Raw genomic sequence first — 22,199 nt, 5'->3', positions numbered from 1 at the left:
GCGGATACCACGCTTGGTGTAGTGAGCTACTATGATGAAAGCATGTGCATATTTCTTGCTGCAACCGTGCCGAGCTCTGTCGGCCTAGGTACATGGTCACGTTTTCCGACTGACATCACCCGGCCAAGGGCTAAGAATGTGACGGCACCGAGGATCGGGCAGAAGGGACCATTTTCCCGTACAGAAGCTTGGACCTGCCAACAACCGAGCGACGAGCGACCTTGAACTCCACCTCACCCATACTTGCGACTGTCCATTGCCATTGCGCGACTAGCCGTGCTTTATCCTCTCCGGATCGCGTGTCTCCCTCGTCTTCCTCGTCCCCTCCTTTTCCCTTCGTTCCATCACGACAAATCTCTTCACATCCGGCGCAATGGCACCCTTAACAGATACCGTGGTCGATGACCTCAAGAGCACCGTCAACCGCCTCGAGAAGCGCATCGCTGAGCTGGAGAACAAGTTGTCTGGCCATGGCGGACAATCGCCATCCCAAGAAAGCATAAGGATGATCCTTATGGGACCACCGGGTGCTGGTGAGATGACATGCCGAGGATAGTCAAAATGTGGCATGTGGCTTACACAGAGCATAGGCAAGGGCACACAAGCACCGCGAATTAAGGAGAAGTTCTGCGCATGCCACCTCGTACGTTATGCATCATCTACTACATCATATGCTACGTGGCACAAAGGAAGAGGGACATGCTGACAATATGTAGGCTACTGGAGACATGCTGCGTGCGCAAGTCGCAGCGAAGACAGCCCTCGGCCGGGAGGCGAAGAAGATCATGGATGCCGGTGGCCTAGTTAGCGACGAGATCATGATCAACATGATCAAGACAGAACTTGAGAGCAACCAGGAGTGTGCTAAGGGGTAGGTTTTACCCTGGTGTTCGATTGAAGCATCCATTGCGAGCGTATACTAAGGCTACTATTAACAGCTTCATTCTCGACGGTTTCCCACGAACAGTTACTCAAGCCGAGAAGCTTGATGGCATGCTTGCCGCAACCAAGAAGCCCCTCCAACATGCAGTTGAACTGCAAATCGACGACGGTCTGCTCGTCTCGCGTATCACCGGCCGCCTTGTTCACCCCGCGTCTGGCCGTTCCTACCACAAGATCTTCAACCCGCCCAAGACGCCCATGACCGACGACATCACTGGTGAGCCGCTCATCCAGCGCTCCGATGACAACGCGGAAACTCTCAAGAAGCGCCTTGCGACCTACCACGCCCAGACTGCGCCAGTCGTCGCATACTATCAAAAGACGGGTATCTGGAAGCCCATCGACGCAAGCCAAGAGCCCGGACAGGTTTGGAAGAGCTTGCTCAAGGTTTTTGACAACAAGGCCATGATTGGCGGACAGTCGGGCAGCCTGCTCAACAAGATCGGTCTCAAGAACTAGATCTGCGCTTGCCTTTTGGCCAAGGCTCCGGTGCTGGACTTGGGAGATATGGATCAACGTGGCGCTACGAAGTATGCCTACATTTGATCATCAAACACGCATTCTTGCAATGTCTCGTCATGTTTTGGTGCCACTTATATAAAAGCCTGCACTTTACGCTTTGGAACGAAGAATGCAGATATGTAACGGATGAATTCTTTGTACTTGTACAGATAAGTTGGAGGGGGGCTTGGGGTTTTATCACTTGTATTCCCTGTGTGTTTCTTAGACTGTGGGTTTCGCATCTAGATAGCGACCCTAGGTTGGAAATACTAAAGACGTTCATGACGATGAGATTGTGATTCTAGGCACTGCTGCCTTGGGTTATCCTTTGCATTTGCTGATATTCATGAGATCTCCTACTTGCGCCACTCAAATAACCGAACACGTGCGACTACTCACAGCCATTGGATTGTAGCCAACGTGTTCCTAAACATCTTGGGGAACCAAACCGTGGCAGGACCGGCGTTAGCACCACCCAAGCCGTCCTAAGCTCCGAGGGAATCCCTCCCTCCAATCCTCCATTCCCTGAAAATCGTCCAACATCCGCCACGACAACTATCCTCGACACCCGATGCGCGAACCGCAGTTGCCTGATTCGACCCAAATTTCACATTAAAGAGAACCATAACCCATGGCCTACATATAGCGTCTGCGAACATACCCACACCTACACACGTCAGTGGCTGCACGACCGCATACCAAGGATCAGGGCATTGAAACACACCATCTGGCTATTGGGGAGCAAAAAAAGGGGGAGCGCACAACACAACAACAAAAGGCATCAACCAACCGACACACGCCCCAACTGCGGCGCAAAACACACAATGTCTAACCGCTTCAGCCGCCAAGACGCCCGCGACGACCTCTTCTCCTCCTACAACCGCAGCGCCTCACCCTCGAAATCCAAAAACAAAGCCCGCGCCTCGCCCTACAGCGGCGGCGGCGGCTACGCCTACACTGCGCCTACGTCGCCAAGCGGTAGTCCGGGGTTCGGCGCTTACCCCGGCGCAAGCTCGCACGGCAATGGGAATTTGTATCCTGGGGGTAGCAGCGGTGGTGGCAGTGGCTACGGTGTAGGTCGAGGGAAAGATGATGCAATGTTCCGGAGTGCGACGCCGAATTCACGAGGCCAGTATTCGGCGGCTGTGCTGGATGAGTTGGAGAGTCAGAATGACGAGCATGTTGGTGTGTTGACGAGTAAGGTTAGGATGTTGAAGGATGTATGTTTTGCCCCTCTTCTCTCTTTTTCCCCTTGGGAAGGAGGGGAGATTTTTTTTTCACGAGAGAGAGGATTTTTGGCTAATGAACGGTAGTTGACACATCTCATCGGCGATGAAATCCGCGACTCTACGTCTCTGGCGGAAAAGATGAACGATCAGTTTGAGAATTCGAGGTATAAGATTAAGGGCACTATGACGCGTATGCTGCGGATGGCGGAGAAGACGGGGGTGGGGTGGAAGGCTTGGGTAGGCTTCTTTGCGGCTGTTATATTGCTGTTTTGGTGGGTGTGGTTGGGTTGAGTGGGATTATACATGGTGGGGGTTTTATGATGCGCTTGTAGAGATGGTTTATGCGGGGTTTTGTATGGATACGCGTAGGAATGGGAGATGGAAGAGATGTCATTAGAGGTGGTTTTGCATTGCATATTGCATGGCGTTTGGATATGGGATGGTGCGTATCAGGGTTAATCAAGGCATTGTGTTCTCGGTATGCGTATTGCTTGGTTGTGTGCGATGCTTGTGCTGGCCATCTTGTATCCTGTCTTGATTGAGCGAATGATATGCGTGTTTGAAATAATTTCGTCTTGAACTGTCCTGTGCATCATGGTAAGCTGTCAACCTAGGTTATAAACAATAGGGATCTTATCAGCTTTCCAGCAAATGGAAACCTTATATCCCTCGTTCTACAAACAAGCGTTAAAATCCCTTCTTGATGTGAGAAATCATTCACCAGAGCGCGGGTCTGAACGACCTTTTGCATAAGAATAAAACTTTAAAACCTTACCCTTCGTATTCTCCTGGTTACGCTTGGATGACTTGTCGCATGCAGCTCTTCTCTAAACCATCTTGTTATTACATTTTACATAGGAACATTACTCCTAGCACGAATAATACGGTTGATCTTTATGTTGGATGTTTTGCTCTCCATAGGAGATATCAGTTGACATATGTATTGTATACCCACAAGCTGAATTTAGTACATTGTAGCTTTAATAACAGAGGAAGTCCTGGCAAATGCGGGTGGTAAGCGGCAGTTGGATATACGATATGTCTGTGGTTGTGGAGATGAGTGGGTTCTGTGTAGGTTTGTTGTCTCGTGTTGAGTGGTTAGCTGATTGTGCGATTGTATGCACTGCTAGGAGGTGAATTTCATCGTGTGTTTGTGTGCGGTGAAACCTTTAGCGACTTTGAAGCAGTTTCTATGATTCGTTTGTCACTTTCGTGCCCACTTCTTGTTAATCTGGAATGAGAGGGCTTGTGAGCTACATTTCTGAGAATACGAGGTTCGGTGATAGAAATAATCGAGCCGCGACGTTCGTTGGTTTCTTTTAAAATCAGTATACAGTACTATTTGAGATTGACGAATTTCACGACACGGGTGATGATAGGTGTGCTAGTGTGTTGATAGGTACTTCGGTGAGTTCGATGATCGTCTCTGCACAAGGAAAATACACCACTTGGTGGTATCTGCATGTTCAACATCTGCTAATCGCGATGAATAAAGCGTTTCGAGGCTACAGTGAATCATCTCGAGATTCTTGCTAGATAATAAACTGAAATAACCACGACGAGCCAGCTACTATGGTAGCATATCTCAAGCACGCTTTGGTCAAGCTCGGCAGTTGGCCCCACGTAAGTCTTGTGGCGATGAGACTCTGAACTTCCTGTCTCTCAGCTCCATAATTGACCTGAATAATGATCAACCGTATCTGCTACGATACAAGTACATCAAAGATTTGCATTCTATTTCGAGGCTATGCACTTCGTGGCTGAGTTCAAGCGAAGATTTATGCAAAGAACAAGGCGAGAGAAACGCTTCATTGGCTCAAGAGATCAGATATATGAAACAACAACAGGCTTTATATCCGCGAATCATGCTGTTTGTAATATAGCCGGTTGTTGGATGATGTGGCAGAAGGAAAAAGCCACCCTGCCCAGACCGACATAGGGTGGCTTAGGTATTCACTAGCACGTGTTCGCTTCGTAGCGGGGTAGACCGCTTTCTGGGTAGCCCCACATCCAAGATGTACGACAATCATACCACTATGCAGAGTAATTCTTGTTTAGGACCGCAGCGGTCCTTTTTTTGGAAAATCCTCGCATCCCTGCGGATCGCAAGGACGGGGCCCGTCTTGTAGTACTGGATACACGACATTACCAGATCTCTCTCAACAGACGTCATGAAGAGGTGACGCTCCATGAGAGCCCTAGTAAAAGCATGGTTACGGCCGAAGCTCGTGTCTGTCAAGTAAGCTGATTCGGCAATCACAGTTATGCTTAAAGTTCGAAGTGAGGGGGCTTAGTTATCATGCGCCTAGGAAAGTCCCTGTCGCATTTGTGATCGACAAGCCTGGTGCTCTCCAACTAACTTGTTCGTAACATCTCCAACGAAGATGGCACACTATCATTCCCTTGCACTGCTGTTAGTGGCTAGTTTGTAACTTTACTGCAGCCGGTCAAATCTGCGAATCTTCGGATATATTGCTGTCCTTCGAGTACGTACTACACAATTGCCAACATCGTATGTACACCCGGCCAAGGCTTGGGCTCTCAGCACAACATCCAAACCGTACCCGTAAAGGCATCGCCAATCATAAAGTAAGAATTTAGGTACTTTACTGTTCACACGCACGCCAAGCTCTACACCCTGCGCCACGCGTCGCGTCAGATATGCCCAATTAGAAAAAAGCCCAAGTGATCTCACTCGCCAAGAACTTTACCAAAACCCAACGATCGTCAAAGTCGTAGGAATCTAGCCACATCGCCAAGATAACTCCAAGAGTTTGTACATGGCTGACGAAGTCCGAGGGCACAACCCGTGTGATGGTAAGTACGAGGACGTTTTGGTCACGGTGCCCTCGGATGACTACGCAACGGACGTGGCTGACGTCTGACCTTGTTGCTCTCTCCGCCAAAAAAAATCAAGGCAGTGTGAAGGACGATCGTATACATATAAAAATACTGTACCCAAAGAGAGAAAAAACCACCAGAACATCAGCATCTACACACTCCCCCAATTACAATTTTCTCTCTTACCACTCCGGCCTTTAACCAATCTACTACCTACAAGCATGATTTTCTCACGCCTCATCTCGCTCATTCTGCGAGTTTCACAATTTGTATTTGCAGCCATCGTTCTTGGCCTGACTGCCTACTTTGTCTACAAGATTGAAAACCCAGATCGTGGACCGCGGGGCCGTCGTGACCGTCGTGACCGTTGGGATGACGATGACCGGGACCCTCTTGGTCGACTGATATTTGCTCTTGTGTGGTCGTCTCTTTCTATCATCTTCGCTGTTATTTGGGCTATTCCCACGACGTTTGCTATGAAGGGATTTATTTCCGATTTCAGTGAGTTCATCTTATATTCCCCATCTCCATCTTGGTGGTATGCTAATAGTGAATGTTTTAGTCTTCACAGCAGGTTGGGCTGCTGTCTTCGGACTCCTCGTCGACTGGTTCAACGACGCCAACTGCGGTAGCCCATGGGCATGGGGCGGTTTGTCACTGAGGCGCGGTGATACCTGCGGCCAATGGCGTGCTGCCCAGGCTTTCTCTTTCTTGTCCTTGATCACCTGGTTTGCAACTGGCATCCTCGGCATTATTATGGTGCTCCGCCTGAGACGCCGCGCGGCAGCAGCGTAAGTTCTTGTTTAACAGCCCGACAGCACAAATCGCGGATACTAACGTCATGTTAGTAAAAGTTCCCGCGTTTAATCGGTCGATTGGACCACCAGTGGTAGTCCATGGCGGTATCTACGTAGTACACTCGTACGGTGTAGATGTTTGCCAAAGGGCCGAATGAGGATGGAAGACAGCGCACCATCCTTGTTCAGAACTCTGTCGCTCAACCTTGCCTTGGAGTATGATCCTCTGCGTACGTGTCGATATGAACACGGCATTCCCCATCTACTGTTCAGCGAGGCGTTTTGTCGGGTTTCCTGTTAAGTTTGTTATGAGTAATCGGTGTAGCCTTTCTACGAGTATGAGCCGATGACATGTGAAACTGAAATGATATTTTATTCCTGAACTCCTGAATGATTGTTGTGAGGAAGCGCATACAGTGTATGTCGTGTCTGTGTCAAATGTCTTGATTAACGATTAGTAAAGTTCATATCTAGTACCGGCCATACCAGTACTTCAAAAAAAGTTCTGAAATTCACAAATTACTTCACATCGCATATGCGCAACATGTATTTCATACGCAGGCAATGTATCGAGGTGTGAATGAATCTTGGAGGTACTGATTCAGTGCACTTGCACTTAGCGGCATTGACCGGCGTACTAAGCAGCTTACATATCAGTCAAACCACAACTTTACCTAGTCACATAATAGTCGCATAAGCAAAAAGCACTACATTGCTTATTCAGGTATTATGAGAAACCTTTCTGAGTTAGCTAACGGAGATAGCGCTGTTTATCCCCTTGACCGCATCTCCAGTAGTTGCTCTCCACTATATGGAGAATATGAAAAAGAGAAAAGCTTCAACTTTACCATCAAACGTGCAACTAAAATGAGATCAAGCAACATGACCGACGTTGAGGCTTCTCGGGCGGGTAGCGGGATGCGTCAAAGGAAAAAATCGAAAAAAAATCTAGCTATAGCTTCGAGGCCGTTTGCTGGCAGAATCGGCGGCAACCAAGAGTTCACAGTACCAGCAGATGACACCTCTGTCAACCTACTTCCGGATGCAGCAGCAGTGTTTTCATGGAGGCAATCGTTTTCTCCCCGCGCATTCGCCGACATAGAATTATGGAAAGAATCGTTCATCGAAGGCGTGGGAACGTGTCTGCAAACCTACCTCTCCGGCCTCGCTTCCGTTGGTCTAGGTTCTCTCGTTACAGCAACGGCGTTGGGACCCGTTGCGCCAGCTGCGTTTGGAAGTATCGTGACCGGGACGCTGATTGCACTTTTCATTTTTGGGGCTGGGCCGGTATCCGGAGCGCATTTCAACCCGACGATTTCTATGGCGACTTTTACGGCGGGGCTGTCCATCTTTCCTAGGACGCTGCTGTATATTATTTTTCAGAGTGCTGGGGCTGTGGTGGCTGGCGCTCTGGTCCGGGCGAGTTTGGGGATGAGACCGCATGATATTCCGCCTATACCGGGATGCTATATTGACACTGATCTGGTCACACCGGGCGAAGCGTGAGTTTGAAATTCGTGACTTCGTTGCAGTCGTTGACTTTGCAGATATGTTCTGGAGACTATGACGTCCTTTGGACTGATATTTGTTGCCTTTGGAGTAGGCCTCGATCCTAGACAGAGGGAAGTCTTTGGGCCAGCTTTGTCGCCAATCCTGGTACGTACTTTTGCCGTTCATTTGAGACGCGTTACTGCAGAGCTGAAAGGGTTGAAAGGTTGGTCTGACGCAATCTGTGTGTACATTCGTCTCCTCAATAGTACGGCCTGGATATAGTGGAGCTTGTAGGTTTATTCTATTGATATGTGAGAAGAAGTCCAGGTTAGCTCACAGTCATTAGCATGCAATCCGGCACGGTGCCTTGGTCTTATGGTTGCAACGAGTGAGTATGCTAAGCTTCTGCAACTATCGCTTCTAGCTGACGGTACTTGAGATCGCTTCGATTATCACTACATTCATTGGGTAGGACCAATGACGACGGCGATAATGAATGGGATGTTGTATTGGGCAATTCCGATATACAAGTCTAAGGAGTAGACGAGGGAGTCTATCACAGCAACTTCGTAAAGGGCTTTGCCGTAACGTGGAATTACAATTTCAGAGATGGTGGAAGTTGAAGGAAAAATTACATAGTATCAATTGAAGCAACGACCGTAGACTCTGAATATCTTGGCGGTGCCTGTGTGGGTCTGGTCGCATCGCTTCTTCCGCCGGCAGCGGTTGGCGCTAAAGTAGACTAGCGCCTCGCTTGCAACCCACGCTCCTGCTCTGAAAATCGGGATTCGACATCACGAACTTTCAACGACTCCGACCAGACATCAAGCCGTCAAAATGTCCGCCAACTCGCTGAACAAGATCGCGCCCAACAGCCCTTCCAGGCAAAACCCCTCTGAGATCGAGACCAGCATCGCCAGCGCAAGTGACCATGCTCAATTGTGCGCACCGGCGGCAGCATTGCTAACACATGCGACAGGCGTTGACTGACCTCGAGAACAATGTCCCTGACCTGAAGGCTTCTCTGCGCCCTCTGCAGTTTGTCTCTGCTCGCGAGGTATGATAGACCCGAATCCATCGACGATGCGCTCTCGAGCGTCGCCAGCACACGCACCTACACCCATACCCTACAATCTGAAGAGGCGGTGGGCACTGGGCAGCAACAATACGCTGACACCAGGATTCTTAGATCGAGGTTGGCCACGGACGCAAGGCTATTGTCATCTTCGTCCCAGTTCCCCTTCTCTCCAACTGGCACAAGGCCCAGCAGCGGTATGCTTTTCCTGGCAAGCTCTACCGAGACTTATATTGACAATATCCAGCCTCACCCGTGAGCTCGAGAAGAAGTTCTCTGACCGCCACGTCCTGATCGTTGCTTCCCGCCGCATTCTCCCCCGCCCCAAGCGTTCCAACCGCTCCCGCACTTCTCAGACCCAGAAGCGTCCCCAGTCGCGAACTCTCACTGCTGTCCACGACGCCATCCTTACCGATCTTGTCTACCCCGTCGAGATTGTTGGCAAGCGTCTCCGTACCCGTGAGGACGGCAGCAAGATCCTCAAGGTTGTCCTCGACGAGAAGGAGCGTGGTGGTGTCGACTACAGGCTCGACACCTACAGCGAGGTCTACAAGCGCCTCACTGGCAAGGGTGTCAACTTCGAGTTCCCCCAGAGCCAGCAGACCGACTACTAAGTGTAGACGGGTTGTTGGGTAAGGTCTCGTTATATCTACATGGTTCAGGAGTACGGCAGGGCTTCGGATATGCATCATGTACCGGCATCAAAAAGGAATGTGAATGAGATGACATGAGCCTGTAATGGGCGCCTCTTCAAGATACCACTGCAATTGATTTTCTTTAGTGTGATGGCTGTGCTTTGGCAGTGACTAGTGTGTCTAAGACCGGTCAAGCTCCGGATAATGCCTAAAGACTCCCATACTAAACGGCAGCCTTCTCTCACTCGCCAGGTACTCCTTGATCCCATTGGTCTCGGCCACATTTTCGTAAAAGGAGCCAAACAGCAACGGGTAGTCCTTCTCTCTGGCTTTCAGCTCATTGGGGTAGGCGAACTTGAGGCCGCTCAGGACTTGCCAGAGGGTGGTATCGGCATAGGTTAGTTTGCTGCCAACGAGGAACTTGCCCTGTCCTTGAGCCTCATTGGCTTTCAAAACGCGCTCGAAGAAAGAGAAGAACTTTGGGATGCGGTTCTCGCGGAATTCTGTGGCCTTTTTGAGGGCTTCATCCTTTTGGTCCTCATAGTACTTGCTCACGGCTATGGGATGGTGGGTGTCGTGGGTTTCATTGTTGAGGTCCAGGGCGGTGAGGGCGTGGGATAAGACAGTCGTCTTGTCCACCTCATCTTGGCCAGCGAGGCCCAGCTTGTCGCCGAGATATGAGAGGATGGTTGGGGTCTGGTAGAGGAGCAGAGGAGCACCATCTTTGCCCTCGCCAGGCACCTTGAGCGCAGGTGGGGCGAAGACGGGTGGTTTGTCATCTGCGCCCGAGGTCAAGGAAACGACGACTTGCGCACCCGCTGTTCCAAAATAAATGTTAGCCTGGACTGCAGGTGAGGTGTTGGAGAGTATGCGTACGCCCATCAGGCTCGTTGGCGGGGTCCTTGTAAGAGACACGTGCTGCCTCAAAGACCAGTCGGATGAACTCGCCGCGCCCAGGAATCTCTGGCCAATATAGTAGTTCGTATGGCGGGTGTGTACGTGCTTTTTTGGTTGTCGCCATTGTTGATGTGTAGCGGGGAAGGGTAATGAAGGTCTGGAAATGATGCTTGGGGAGCTGCAGGAAGCTATGCACAGAGTGGAGACGTCGAAGATGGACGCGCAGCATTCAGTTGCTCATGCGATGAGCGCACAACAGCTTGGTTCCAGGCATACTTATATGCACTACAGGGAGCAGCCCCATATGCTCTCATTGCATCCAAGTCTGGTGGCTCCTGGTGAGCTTCATGATAGGTAGCTGGTGTCATTGCGGGGAATGTTTGGTGGGTGAGGACATGGGACGTTACCGATTAGGTATATAGGAAAGCGAACAATGCGACGACATGTTCCGATCCAGACCTGAACAGCGTTTGAACACGTGCATACATGTCGGATGTACAAGCCGCGCTCAGCACATTCCATGCCATGAATAGTAACACGAGCGGTTAGCAATTCATGCGGCCGACTCCCAGCTGCAGCCTCACCCTCTTGCTTGGTACGTAGCAAACCCCAAAGAATCAAGCCAAGACAGTTTTACCAGCGTACACGAACGATTCATGCAGCGGGGCAACTTGAGGGACAGTAGACCACCATGACCGTCTCTGCTGACACGCGCAGTATGCGTTGGACGATAAGTAGATGAGTACGCTCGCCTACGCCTCTGCTCACAGCCCACTGCAGCCGCCCTTATGCGTGAAAAATGACTGCGCCATGCTGAGAGGTACGTTACACCGCACCTGGGGAATAGATGGGCGCTTACGCTCACCCACAAACACCAGCATTGCATCCGTCCGGTATCTCAAGTGTTTATCACCCAGCGCCTTGTTCTCACGTAACTGCTTGTCAGTTGGCCACAGCACGGGCAAGCAAAGCGAGGCTCTGGTTGTCAAGGGGGCTGACTGAACACCCTAGTCCCCCTTGCGTTACTGCCGCCCACCCTCCCAAACGCACACGCGAACAGTGCTGCCTTCCCCATTCTGAACCGCCATCGACCACGACGATTCTAGGTGCGCGCCAGAATGTCTGAACCAAACCACTATGGTAGCTTCAAGGAGCAGATGCAGAGGTTCCGCGCATCAGACGAAGCGAGAGAGCAGTTTGTTAGCGTACGTCGCGCCATTGCCCCCGGCCGCGTGTCCACCCTTACTCTTTTCTTACTAATAAAGAGCTCTGAGAACAGGAGCTTGTAGCCAAATACGAAGCTTTGTCCGAGCAGTATTCCGATTTGAAGAGTGACTACTTGAGTGAAAGAGATAACCGGAGAAATTATCAAAAGACGCTTGAAGAGAAATTGGCCTTGGTGGCCGACTGCGAACGTCAGCTGGTACGTTGGAGCCTCAGCCTTGCCTAAGTAGTTGCCTTCTCACTTTCCAAACAGGATGCGGGTTCCTTTGTATTGGCTCTAATTGATGGAGACGGGGCTATTGTAAGTAAATTCCTTGTCATTCACCTTGTTATTGCACTTGCTTTGAGGGCGACTAAAATGCCTGGGGTCTCCCTACTACTTCGCCCCTTACCTATAGCGGCAGCCTTTCACAGGCCGTCTACTTATGCTAGCGCCAGTTGTGGCTCTACTAGTTTCTACCTGTTGAAACACCTACTAAAACTCTTTGTACAGTTTCAAAATGCTCTACTCCAAGCTGCTGATGGTGATGGCGGCTCCGAAGCCGCCTCTCGCTTGTATCATGCGATTCGCGATCACATTGCCTCGTTGTACAACAACTCAAGCAACTGGCCTGTTGTGGTCCAGATTTATCTAAGTCTCGATAAACTCGCAATCAAGCTGGCCTCGGTCGGTCTTCTACGTTCTCCCTCGGATTTACGAAGTTTTGTCCAGCATTTCAATGTAAATCAGCCTTTGTTTAGTATCGTCGACGTTGGTCACGGCAAGGAAAGAGCCGACCATAAGATTAAGGGTATCACCGGCTATAATCCTACTAGCTCCCCCACCCACTGACTGGTTATAATAGAAACGCTCCGCGTCTTTATTGACAATCCTACCTGTCGGCACATCATCTTCGGTGGCTGTCACGATGCAGGCTATCTTTTAAACTTCGAGCCCTTCAAGCACAACTTGCTCAAGGCTAGCCGCATTACCTTTCTCGAGACTACGCCAGCATACGTAGGTTTCAACACACTGACCAACTTCAGACGCACTCGCTTCGACAACGTGTTTAGAGCAGAGCAATTGCCTGAAAATCCGCGGGTCAATGGTGCTAATCAGGCACCGTCCCAGCCCCCTGTACAGCCCCCAGTACAGCCCGTTGTTCGCCCAATTACTATCAACCCCAGTAATTCGCCTTCTACTACTTCAAGAGCATCTGTAGCTTCACCTGTGCCTAGCGTAGCCTCAACATCGATTGTGGAGCCTGACGAGTCAAATAGAGACCCATCTTGGGGTAAGTAACTTCATGCAAATATGCTGCATACGCTTCGCGTCCCATCCTTGAATTACCCAAAGCACACAACTATCACGCGAGCACTACGCGATCCTCTTGTAAGAGAGGAATGACAGTGCTGACATATGTTTTGTAGCCACTGTGGGCAAGACTGGCGCTCCCCCAACGGGCAGTGTCTCGATCGCGCCTAATACTAAGAAGAACACTAAGAAGAAGTATGCTTATTACAACAAAGCGGAGCAAAGATTGGACGAGGCGCTTCCTCCAAAAGATTCCGCTGCCATTGTTTCGCTCGACGCGCGTATGAAGAGGCTGCGCAAAAATTTGTGTAACAACTGGTATGTACTAGGCGCGATATAATATGCCGGCCGTATGTGCAATGCTAAGACAGCACGCAGGCATCTCCACGGAAAGTGTGAGAATGGAAAGTTTTGCCATTTCCAGCACGAACCGAAGCTACCGGCCGCTGAGTTGAATGTTTTGCGTCATAAAGCACGTACCTTGCCTTGCAAGAACAGATATTGCGAAGACATTGACTGTTGTGAGTACTGCCCCAGTAGCAAGCGGCTTCAATAGCCTCCCAGTCGCCGTTTCAATTATGCTAAGATTGTCGTCCTAGATCTGGGACACCAGTGTCCTCAGGAACGCGAAACAGGGTACTGCTCATTCGCAGACAAATGTAAGTAAATGTCTTGACCAGGTACTATGAGATAACGCTAAGTGCCTATCTATAGGTCACTTCCGCTTCACACACGGTATGGACAAAGTCAAATATGTTAGAGTTGACCGAGAGGGCAATGAGGACTACGCTCCTTAACTTCTGCCATAACCCCGGCTAACATTGTTTGGGCGTCTCGAGGCTTCAGAATGGGTCATTACAGTGGGCTAAATTAATGTGTGAATGGTATTAGACAAGTCGCAATCTCGAACCTGGCACCTCTGCCGTTCACTTTCTTCACTAAAAATACTATGGACATTGAGCAGTCGTAAACTGCAACCACAGGCCAATCTCGGCTTCTGCTCCGCCCCACTGGTCACTCGAAAACGTTTTTACTTCCCCACACTCCACACAACGCACAATGTAAGACCGGACCGAACCAATGGCTGTAAATTACCTCCGCACCGGAGTGAATTCCAGCCCGTGTTACACTGCACTAAGGAATTCAGCCGTGGCACCTAACGTCGGCAGTAAAAAAGCTCGTACCTGGCAGGCTCCGCACACGGCGGGAGTCATTCGAACGTAACCCATTGCTGACTTGTTTGACCTTGACACAATTTTTACCCATTCTTTATACATACTTTACCAGATCATTTTGATACCATGCCGTTTCTGCACTCAGGGACGCAACCGAAAATCCTCATTGCAGGCGCCGGTATCGGCGGTCTAACAACAGCGTTAGCGCTCCATTCCGCCGGTTTCAACAACATTCAGATCTTTGAAGCGTCGTCGACTCTCACAACGCTAGGTGTCGGAATCAATGTGCAGCCTTCTGCTGTCTTGATACTGCGCAACCTAGGTCTCCTGGAAGCCTTGGAGAAAACAGGCATCAAAACACAAGAGCTAAACTTTTACAACCGACATGGAGACTCTATCCTTAGCGAGCCCAGAGGCCGTAACGCAGGGTACGCGGTCCCACAGTTCTCGATTCATCGCGGAGAATTTCAGATGTTGCTTCTGAGTGCGGTGAAAGAGCGCCTTGGCGAAGATGTGCTCCATCTTAATCATGCTTTTACGGCTTTTGATCAGAACAATGACAGTATCACAGCGCGCTTTTCGCGCAGAAGAGACGGAGAACCAGCGGGCATGTCGAGTGTGACTGGCGACATTTTGATCGCTGCAGATGGTATCAACTCGACAGCGCGAAAGATACTTTACCCCAATGAGGGACCACCCCGGTTCTCCGGACGCATGCTGTGGCGTGGATGCATCGAGCGCGACCAGTATCTGACGGGCGCGAGCATGGTTTGGGCGGGCCATGCTGACCAAAAGTTCATTGCGTATCCCATTAGTCAAAGGTCTGCCGACAAGGGCAAGAGTATGGTCAACTGGATTGCAGAGCTTAGAATACGCGCCAAAGACGATCTGGATCTCACGCCACCCAAGACGGACTGGACCAAAGCCGTGAAAAAGGATATTTTCGCAGGACCCTTTGAGTCATGGAGATGCGGAGGTCTAGAGATGAAAGATCTCATTGACAATACGGAGAAGGTGTTTGAGTTTCCCATGTCAGACCGCGATCCAGTCGAGGCATGGTCTTTTGGTCGCCTCACACTTCTCGGTGACGCAGCACACGCCATGTACCCCATTGGCTCCAACGGCGCGTCCCAAGCCATCATTGACGCCGAGACGCTCGCCAAACACCTTTCATCCAACACCTCGGATATTCAGGGTGCACTCAAGGCGTACGAGCTTGAACGACTCCCACCAACATCCAAGATTGTCATGGCGAATCGCGCCAACGGACCAGATCACGTGCTGCAGTTGGCAGAGGAAAGAGCGCCGGATGGATTCAAGAACGTCTACGATGTTATCCCTAAAGATGAACTTGAGGAAATTGGCAGAGTATACAAAAAGGTTGCAGGTTTCGAAATGGAAAGTGTGAATGAGAAGGCGAAGGAGACGGAGGGCGTTGATGTACAGAAGGGCCTGAGGAGTCCGCAAGACTGGATAGTATAATGGGGCATCTGGAAACAAAAGGGCGGGATACAACGACTAACTTCACATCATTATGCACATATATTATATATAAAATAGGTATAAACTGATAGGGCAATGATTTTGCTGCTGCGCAGGCTTGTTATGATATGGGGTTGAAGCTAGTATGAATTGGTTTAAACAAAATACGGGGCATCTTTCTAACCACACACTTCCTATTTACACCACCAGACTTGCATCAATCAAACATGGAAAGAGATACACAGTACTGGTAGCAAAACGCGACACGTCATCGCATTTCGGTCATACCAAGCCGCCAATACCCTTGATCATGGCAGTGCACCAAGAACACCTCCCTCACCGACCTCGCCCAAGGGCCAATCCCACCAGTATCATGCGCATCACCTTCTCAGCACCATCCTTGACCAAAGCCTCCGTCTGCACAATTGCCTCATCTAGCGACAAGGGACCTCTCAGAATACTTGTGAATGCTTTGATACCAGCACCGTAGCAACCGTCTGCTCCTTCTCCAATCGTGCCAGCCAATGCAACCACCTGCGCACCGTTCCGCCTTGCCCGGCGGGCGATCTCTGTCGTCATCTATTGCTATCAGCCAGTTTTCAAACGCCACAAGAATGAATATCGACCAACCTTCCCATTTGGTGACTGGAAGTCCAGGCTTCCCTCGGCGGTAATAACAAAGTCCCATTGCTGATCCAGAACACGATCAATTTCAAAGTACTCGTTGATAGCCTCGCCACGCGCTCGAAGCTGAGCGCCAAGCAGCATCAAGGCTGCTCCAAGGCCGCCACTTGCACCACTCCCTGGGCTATGCGAAATGTCCTTTTCCAGTTTTGTATGAGCCACTCGGGCTAAACGCTCGAGCGCTGCTGCCAGCAAGTCGACTTGGGCAGGCGTAGCGCCCTTTTGCGGTCCGTAAACTCGCGCGACGCCTTTGGGACCACAGAGTACGTTCTTGATATTGCACACAGCCTCTATCTGAGCCTTGTCGGCTATTGCTGAATTAGTTGTCTGTTCGTGTTCGGGGGTTGAAGTATGTACTTACAGGAATCTTCACGCAAACGAGGGTGGATACCGCGCCAGTCCAGGCTGGCTAGACGAGACAAGGAACGACCACCACCTGCCATGGGCAAGTCATTGCCGTCTACATCTATAAGACGGACACCGAGCGCCTGGAGCATACCGGCTCCACCATCAGATGTACCCGAGTCCCCACACCCAATGATGATCTTGGTGCATCCTGCATCAAGTGCCATTTTCATCAATTGTCCGACACCAAAGGTAGTAGTTACGGTTGGGTCGCGCAAATGCTTGGGGACAAGACGGAGGCCTGCTGCAGCGGCCATGTCTAATACGGCCGTCTCCTTATTGGTACCAATGAAGCCTATGTGAGAATCGACAGGTTCTCCGACAGGACCCAAGACTGACTCCTCAATGATGCTACCATTGTGACTCGCCACTAGTGCCTTTGCAAAGCCTTCTCCGCCATCGTGCAGAGGTAACTTGCGCAGTATGACGGAACTCTTGTCCAGGACCTTGGTGATGCCTGATTCGATAGCATCAGCAACCTGTTCTGGGCCCAAACTTTCCTTGAAACCTGATGGGGCTATCAGGACACGGAGTGGGTGCCCTTTCAAGATCTCTGAAGTGGGAGTTTGTGACACGGCTGAGGCGGGGTGCATCAGTTCGTCCACTTGTTCCGGGGGTAAGTTGAATGTCTTGAGCGAACGGAGAGGCGGCATTTGAGACAGACGCCTTGAAATTGCTGGTGAACCAGCATGAGCGAAGGGCTCCATGGATACAGGAGGGCTCATAATCATTTTTTGGGTACTAGGGAAGTAGAACGCTAAGTAACTGGGGTATCGCGAACAGAAAAGGGTATCGTGGAAGTGTTATTTGTGCAACGAGAGTTGGAGTACGTGGATATAGAGCGAGTGAATTGAATATCCGATGCTGGATATCATCTCCTCGTCAGGCACACGGCTTACTTATAGCTTTTGTCTCGAGTCTTGCCGGTATGAAGTTGCAACTTCTCAAATCACAAGATGCAGGCCACAGGCTGGTCCTATTCCTGGTGCATCACACCACACGAGCAACGCCTAAGGAATTGGTTCAAGCCTCAAGACCAGCACATCATAGCAGCGCCACTTCGGACCGGACTAACTTGCGCCTTGGTCGAGAAACCGCAATTTCGTCCTGCAGCTATCATGGCAGGTTCAGCACAGCCAGGAATGACGACTACAACATAGCCCTTTTTGACCAAGATCATAAGACTAATCTATGGCGGATGCTTTGGCCTCTCAGCGGTAGACTTGTCCTCTATCTTGCATTGGCCCGCGTACCAGTGTTCTTGACATCTCCAGTTTTATTTCTTGACCGTAGTCGTCGGGCCAATGGCAGTAATCTCACGTGCCTTCACCAAGCAACTTAGCGAAACTACCAAGATGTACCTTCTTGGCACGGTAGTTGGACACAGCCCGTATCGCTGACGTCCTCCATGAGGCTGTCACGACATACCTGCCGCCTTCTCCCGTCCCCATGGGAGTATCCGCAGCATTACGATTGGCTGGCAGTGGACTTGAAGCCCTTGCTGGCTATTGTGCGCTCACGCGACATGTTTCTATTCTTAATTTTTTTTGCCTACCTATACCACAGCCTGAGGTTTTCCCGGCACTAATCATGGCTGATGCATTTGCCTGGAGCGTTGGCATTCGGGCTAAGGGGGGGGGAGGGGGGTCTTTGCTGGCTTTTCGGTCAACTTTGGGACGTATGTGGCTGTTGCTGTACAGGGGAACGACCACATGCCTTGCTACACTGCCTCAAAACTTATAGTGTAATGAAATAGTTGTGCAATGGACTAGGTTGGGATGAATGTTTATTATAGGCTGAGCAGGGAGGCATCAGATTTGTAGATCCTGTCATCATCTCCACGCAATCCAACATTCGTTTCACCTTGTCGTTCGCTACTACTACTACTAGTCATGGGACTCAAAGACAAGCTACTCAGAAGACCTTCTGTCGATTCAGACGAATCAAAAGATATCCTCGTACTACCCAGATGGTCTTTTGAACGTAGCGACCATTCAATCCTAAGCACAGAGCGGTTATTCCGACAGTGGAATCAGCACGAAGACCCGAACACACGCTACGACACCGGCCATCTAATCGAAGAGGAAGATAACATCAAACGCAGGGAGGTGATTGTACGTTCCACATCTATCTATCAATCAACACACACACACACACACACACACACACACTAACTCAAGACCCCAGGTCACCTGGGACAGCCCCTCCGACCCCTCCAACCCCCTAAACTGGTCCAACCGCCAAAAATGGACAACCACCATCCTCGTCTCCCTCTTCACCTTCATCTCACCCTTTTCCTCCACAATGGTAACACCTGCCTTACCTGCCATCGGCCAAGACTTCAACATTGAAGAAGGGTTTCAACGCCAACTCGTCATGACTATTTTCCTGCTGGGCTACGCCCAAGGCCCCTTTGTACTCGCCCCCTTGAGCGAAATCTACGGCCGCGTTACAGTACTGCAGTGGGCAAATCTGGTTTACCTCGTTTTCAATACGTGTTGTGGGTTTGCGCGATCGGGGCCGCAGATGCTTGCGTTTAGGTTTTTGAGTGGGTTGGGGGGTGCGGCGCCGCAGGCTGTAAGTTTTTTTTTCTCTCTCTTTCTCTTTTCCAAGTACTTGTGGAAGAAGTTTGTAATGTGAGAGGGAGCTTTTGCTGATGGGGATAATAGTTGTGTAGTGGTGTGCTAGCAGATACCTGGCGCAAAGAAGAGCGCGGAAAGGGTCAGGCTATTTATGGGATTCTTACCTGGCTTGCACCGTGCATTGCACCCATTTGCGGCGCATATATCTCGACGGGGGCGAGCTGGCGCTGGATTTTCTATGCTACGTCTATCTTTACTGTCTTTGTGCAGCTCACCGCGCTGTTCTTCCTCGCTGAGACTTTTGCCCCTGCTATCCTTGCTAAGAAGGCAAAAGCGATTCGGAGAAATATGGCTGATAAGGGTGCGGTTGTACGCACGGAGTTCGAGACGGGAGATCGTATGAGTAGGATTTTGAGGAAGAGGTTGGTATTGCCGTTTATAATGATGTTTACGCATCCGGCGACGCAGGCGCCGTCGGTGTATCGGGCGTTTTTGTATGGGGTTATGTACCTTATGCTGTCGACGTTTCCACTGGTGTTTGAAGAAGCGTATGACATGAGCGTTGGAAACGCATCCTTGAACTACCTCTCGCTTTGTTTGGGGTTTATGGTGGGATTACAAATTTCGCATCCGCTTATGGACGGGGTAGGTTTCTCCCCTCTTTCTTTCGCTTCTTCACATAGTGGGCTGAGCAGGCGCTGACGATAACACTAGTTGTATGCTCGCATGAAATCCTACTACAACCTCACCGAAGGCCTCCCTGAATTCCGCGTCCCACCCATGCTCATCGCAGGCATATTGTGTCCCATTGGGCTCTTCGTATACGGTTGGACGGCACACTATCACGTCCACTGGATCGTACCGAACATCGGTGCTGCGATTGTGGCTGTGGGTCTCATCATTGGGTTCCAGTGTAGCCAGGCGTATACAACTGATGCGTATGAAGCGCGGTATGCGGCGTCGGCGGCGAGCGTGGGGGCGTTTATGCGGACCATGTGCGGATTTAGCTTTCCGCTGTTTGCGCCGCAGATGTATGAGAGCATGGGGTTGGGATGGGGAAATAGTTTGTTGGCGTTTTTGACGCTGGGACTTGGGTTAGTGGGGCCTGTTGGGTTGTGGTTTTATGGGCCGAAGTTGAGGAAGATGAGTTGGAGGGGGTTGGATTGATGATGTGGAGATGAGGGTGACGACTCTTTTTTTCTGTTTTGTGTTTTTTATTTCGTGATGAATATCCCTTGATTTCTAGATGTAGAACATTTCTCTTATGCAACTTCTTAATCAGTAGAGAGATTAGTATAATATATGAGCTATGAAGATCATGTAGTACTACCATCGGGAAGCTGCTTATTAGCTCTGACAGAAAGGGCAGGGCATTAAAGCGATACTCTCTCCTCTGGTCCCGTCATCGGTGAGGAACCACTTGCAACAACATTTACGACGGTGGAATGATACTGTGTAAAAAGCGTTATAATCAACAAGATTTTCTTTCATGGACTCATGAATTGAGAATATCGACTATTTGAGGAAGAACAAACCCGATATCACCTTTGAAGAGCCAGTCACCTTCATCGAAATCATCCACTATTCCATAGTATCCCGCATCGATAACAGCCAAAGATGCTCCATACGCTCGCGCGGTGCTTACCCACTCTGCAGCTGGGAAAACTTGCAAGCTAGTCCCAGCCGCAATCACTAAATCAATATGTTCTTCTGACATCCACTCATCAACACTATCTGGCGCGCCAGCAGCAAGTCTCTCGCCAAACCAAACAACTCCTGGGCGCAATAGATTTGCACACTGGGGGCAATGGGGAAGATCAGATAACACGACTGGACGCGCTTCATGATCAGTATTAGATAGTAAAAGCAGGAATGGAACGTCTTCCGGCTTATGGACGTTCATAGAGTAATCGCATGTAGTACATCGGACAACTCTTAATGTACCGTGAATGTTCAGTAGTCTTGACATGGGATGACCGGTTTGCTTAAGAAGCCCTGAACTCTTATTAGCGCATCTAGGCGATCGTTTCTTCTACGCTACTCTCCGTACCATCAACGTTCTGATTAATAGTCAGCCATCCTTGATGCCAATTAGCAAGCGCCGCCAACGCATGATGTGCAGCATTTGGCCTCGCTTGCAACGCCTCGAGTAAACGCTCGCCGTAAAAGCTCCACACCGTAACTGGATCTTCTCGAAACTTTTTGGGCGAGGCAAGTTCTTTCAGATTGATATCATTCCATAGCCCGTTTGTTCCACGCCAGGTGGCTAGGCCAGATGGTGCGCTGAGTCCAGCACCGACGAGGCATAGAACCCGTGAAGATTCTGCCAGAAGATCTGCAAATGCCGAATAAGTATGGGTTTCATTAGTATCCATACTGAAGGTCAAGTAGAGCCTGGAGGTGCTTGTGGTTCTTTTGGTGTTAGGCTGGATGGTGTTTCCGCGCAAGTGGGCGGTAGATACTTGGGGGCCTGTGCCTCGTACTACAATTACCTAGTTAGGCTTAGTATGCTTATCCTTAGCTAGCGCTGAATAGAGATAGAATACCATCCGCTCCTGCGTTGTGGGACACCCTGTGCGACAGGACGCTTTTCCTTCTAACCTTCGATCCCAGCACAGCGCCACTACATAACGTCAGGCTCAGCGTGCGTCGATTCTGTAGCTGCTGCTCTACTATAGTGCCTGCCTTACTATCACACGTATATAGCTATTCGGCTGTCAGATACTGCTATGCAGTATACTGTACCTTTTGAGACATGTGATTGCCTAAGTGGACCCGAGCCAGGTTACGCTAAGAAGAGTTGCACTGAAGCGCCAAGATTACCGTTAGACAAACTCTCTGAACGGGACCTCTGCACATTAGAGACATGTAGACATTCGTCTCTCAGTAATAATTATCTAAGTTTATCCCAAGTCACGTTGGTTAATTCGTTACTTAGAAAGAAA

The 22,199-nt window shown here is 50.1% G+C and overlaps 11 protein-coding genes across 11 annotated transcripts; 8 read left to right on the top strand and 3 right to left on the bottom strand.

Annotated features, from left to right (window-relative positions):
* Positions 1-373: 373 nt before the first annotated feature.
* COCVIDRAFT_95514 (hypothetical protein) lies at positions 374-1,401 on the top strand (the record flags this gene model as incomplete). The annotated part of the gene is made up of 4 exons (XM_014702642.1): positions 374-533; positions 591-643; positions 717-871; positions 939-1,401. The coding sequence occupies 4 exons, from the start codon at positions 374-376 to the stop codon at positions 1,399-1,401; spliced, it is 831 nt and encodes a 276-aa protein (XP_014558128.1).
* Positions 1,402-2,267: 866 nt separating this feature from the next.
* On the top strand, positions 2,268-2,963 carry COCVIDRAFT_95257 (hypothetical protein; the record flags this gene model as incomplete). The annotated part of the gene is made up of 2 exons (XM_014702641.1): positions 2,268-2,663; positions 2,757-2,963. The coding sequence occupies 2 exons, from the start codon at positions 2,268-2,270 to the stop codon at positions 2,961-2,963; spliced, it is 603 nt and encodes a 200-aa protein (XP_014558127.1).
* A 2,771-nt stretch (positions 2,964-5,734) lies between these two features.
* On the top strand, positions 5,735-6,308 carry COCVIDRAFT_95419 (hypothetical protein; the record flags this gene model as incomplete). The annotated part of the gene is made up of 2 exons (XM_014702640.1): positions 5,735-6,014; positions 6,076-6,308. The coding sequence occupies 2 exons, from the start codon at positions 5,735-5,737 to the stop codon at positions 6,306-6,308; spliced, it is 513 nt and encodes a 170-aa protein (XP_014558126.1).
* Positions 6,309-7,192: 884 nt separating this feature from the next.
* Positions 7,193-8,147, top strand: COCVIDRAFT_36533 (hypothetical protein; the record flags this gene model as incomplete). Its single annotated transcript, XM_014702639.1, has 3 exons — positions 7,193-7,812; positions 7,858-7,966; positions 8,025-8,147. The coding sequence occupies 3 exons, from the start codon at positions 7,193-7,195 to the stop codon at positions 8,145-8,147; spliced, it is 852 nt and encodes a 283-aa protein (XP_014558125.1).
* Positions 8,148-8,638: 491 nt separating this feature from the next.
* On the top strand, positions 8,639-9,490 carry COCVIDRAFT_36532 (hypothetical protein; the record flags this gene model as incomplete). The annotated part of the gene is made up of 4 exons (XM_014702638.1): positions 8,639-8,734; positions 8,781-8,858; positions 8,991-9,073; positions 9,124-9,490. 4 exons carry the CDS (start codon positions 8,639-8,641, stop codon positions 9,488-9,490), a joined length of 624 nt encoding a protein of 207 aa, XP_014558124.1.
* Positions 9,491-9,691: 201 nt separating this feature from the next.
* On the bottom strand, positions 9,692-10,532 carry COCVIDRAFT_25405 (hypothetical protein; the record flags this gene model as incomplete). Its single annotated transcript, XM_014702572.1, has 2 exons — positions 9,692-10,329; positions 10,388-10,532. The coding sequence occupies 2 exons, from the start codon at positions 10,530-10,532 to the stop codon at positions 9,692-9,694; spliced, it is 783 nt and encodes a 260-aa protein (XP_014558058.1).
* Positions 10,533-11,526: 994 nt separating this feature from the next.
* COCVIDRAFT_25404 (hypothetical protein) lies at positions 11,527-13,723 on the top strand (the record flags this gene model as incomplete). The annotated part of the gene is made up of 9 exons (XM_014702571.1): positions 11,527-11,613; positions 11,688-11,831; positions 11,886-11,933; positions 12,126-12,423; positions 12,478-12,906; positions 13,043-13,244; positions 13,305-13,447; positions 13,526-13,585; positions 13,641-13,723. 9 exons carry the CDS (start codon positions 11,527-11,529, stop codon positions 13,721-13,723), a joined length of 1,494 nt encoding a protein of 497 aa, XP_014558057.1.
* Positions 13,724-14,227: 504 nt separating this feature from the next.
* COCVIDRAFT_95526 (hypothetical protein) lies at positions 14,228-15,583 on the top strand (the record flags this gene model as incomplete). Its single annotated transcript, XM_014702637.1, has 1 exon — positions 14,228-15,583. The coding sequence occupies one exon, from the start codon at positions 14,228-14,230 to the stop codon at positions 15,581-15,583; it is 1,356 nt and encodes a 451-aa protein (XP_014558123.1).
* A 336-nt stretch (positions 15,584-15,919) lies between these two features.
* Positions 15,920-17,379, bottom strand: COCVIDRAFT_36528 (hypothetical protein; the record flags this gene model as incomplete). The annotated part of the gene is made up of 3 exons (XM_014702636.1): positions 15,920-16,162; positions 16,214-16,575; positions 16,629-17,379. The coding sequence occupies 3 exons, from the start codon at positions 17,377-17,379 to the stop codon at positions 15,920-15,922; spliced, it is 1,356 nt and encodes a 451-aa protein (XP_014558122.1).
* A 1,185-nt stretch (positions 17,380-18,564) lies between these two features.
* Positions 18,565-20,421, top strand: COCVIDRAFT_95245 (hypothetical protein; the record flags this gene model as incomplete). The annotated part of the gene is made up of 4 exons (XM_014702635.1): positions 18,565-18,786; positions 18,860-19,249; positions 19,342-19,899; positions 19,969-20,421. 4 exons carry the CDS (start codon positions 18,565-18,567, stop codon positions 20,419-20,421), a joined length of 1,623 nt encoding a protein of 540 aa, XP_014558121.1.
* A 328-nt stretch (positions 20,422-20,749) lies between these two features.
* Positions 20,750-21,629, bottom strand: COCVIDRAFT_14780 (hypothetical protein; the record flags this gene model as incomplete). The annotated part of the gene is made up of 2 exons (XM_014702554.1): positions 20,750-21,249; positions 21,305-21,629. The coding sequence occupies 2 exons, from the start codon at positions 21,627-21,629 to the stop codon at positions 20,750-20,752; spliced, it is 825 nt and encodes a 274-aa protein (XP_014558040.1).
* Between the last annotated feature and the right edge of the window lie 570 nt (positions 21,630-22,199).

Source organism: Bipolaris victoriae, assembly GCF_000527765.1.
Source record: "Bipolaris victoriae FI3 unplaced genomic scaffold scaffold_29, whole genome shotgun sequence".
Taxonomy (NCBI): Eukaryota; Fungi; Ascomycota; class Dothideomycetes; order Pleosporales; family Pleosporaceae; genus Bipolaris; species Bipolaris victoriae.
Note: the sequence above shows the minus strand (reverse complement) of the source record. Positions and strands in the feature narration are given on the sequence as shown.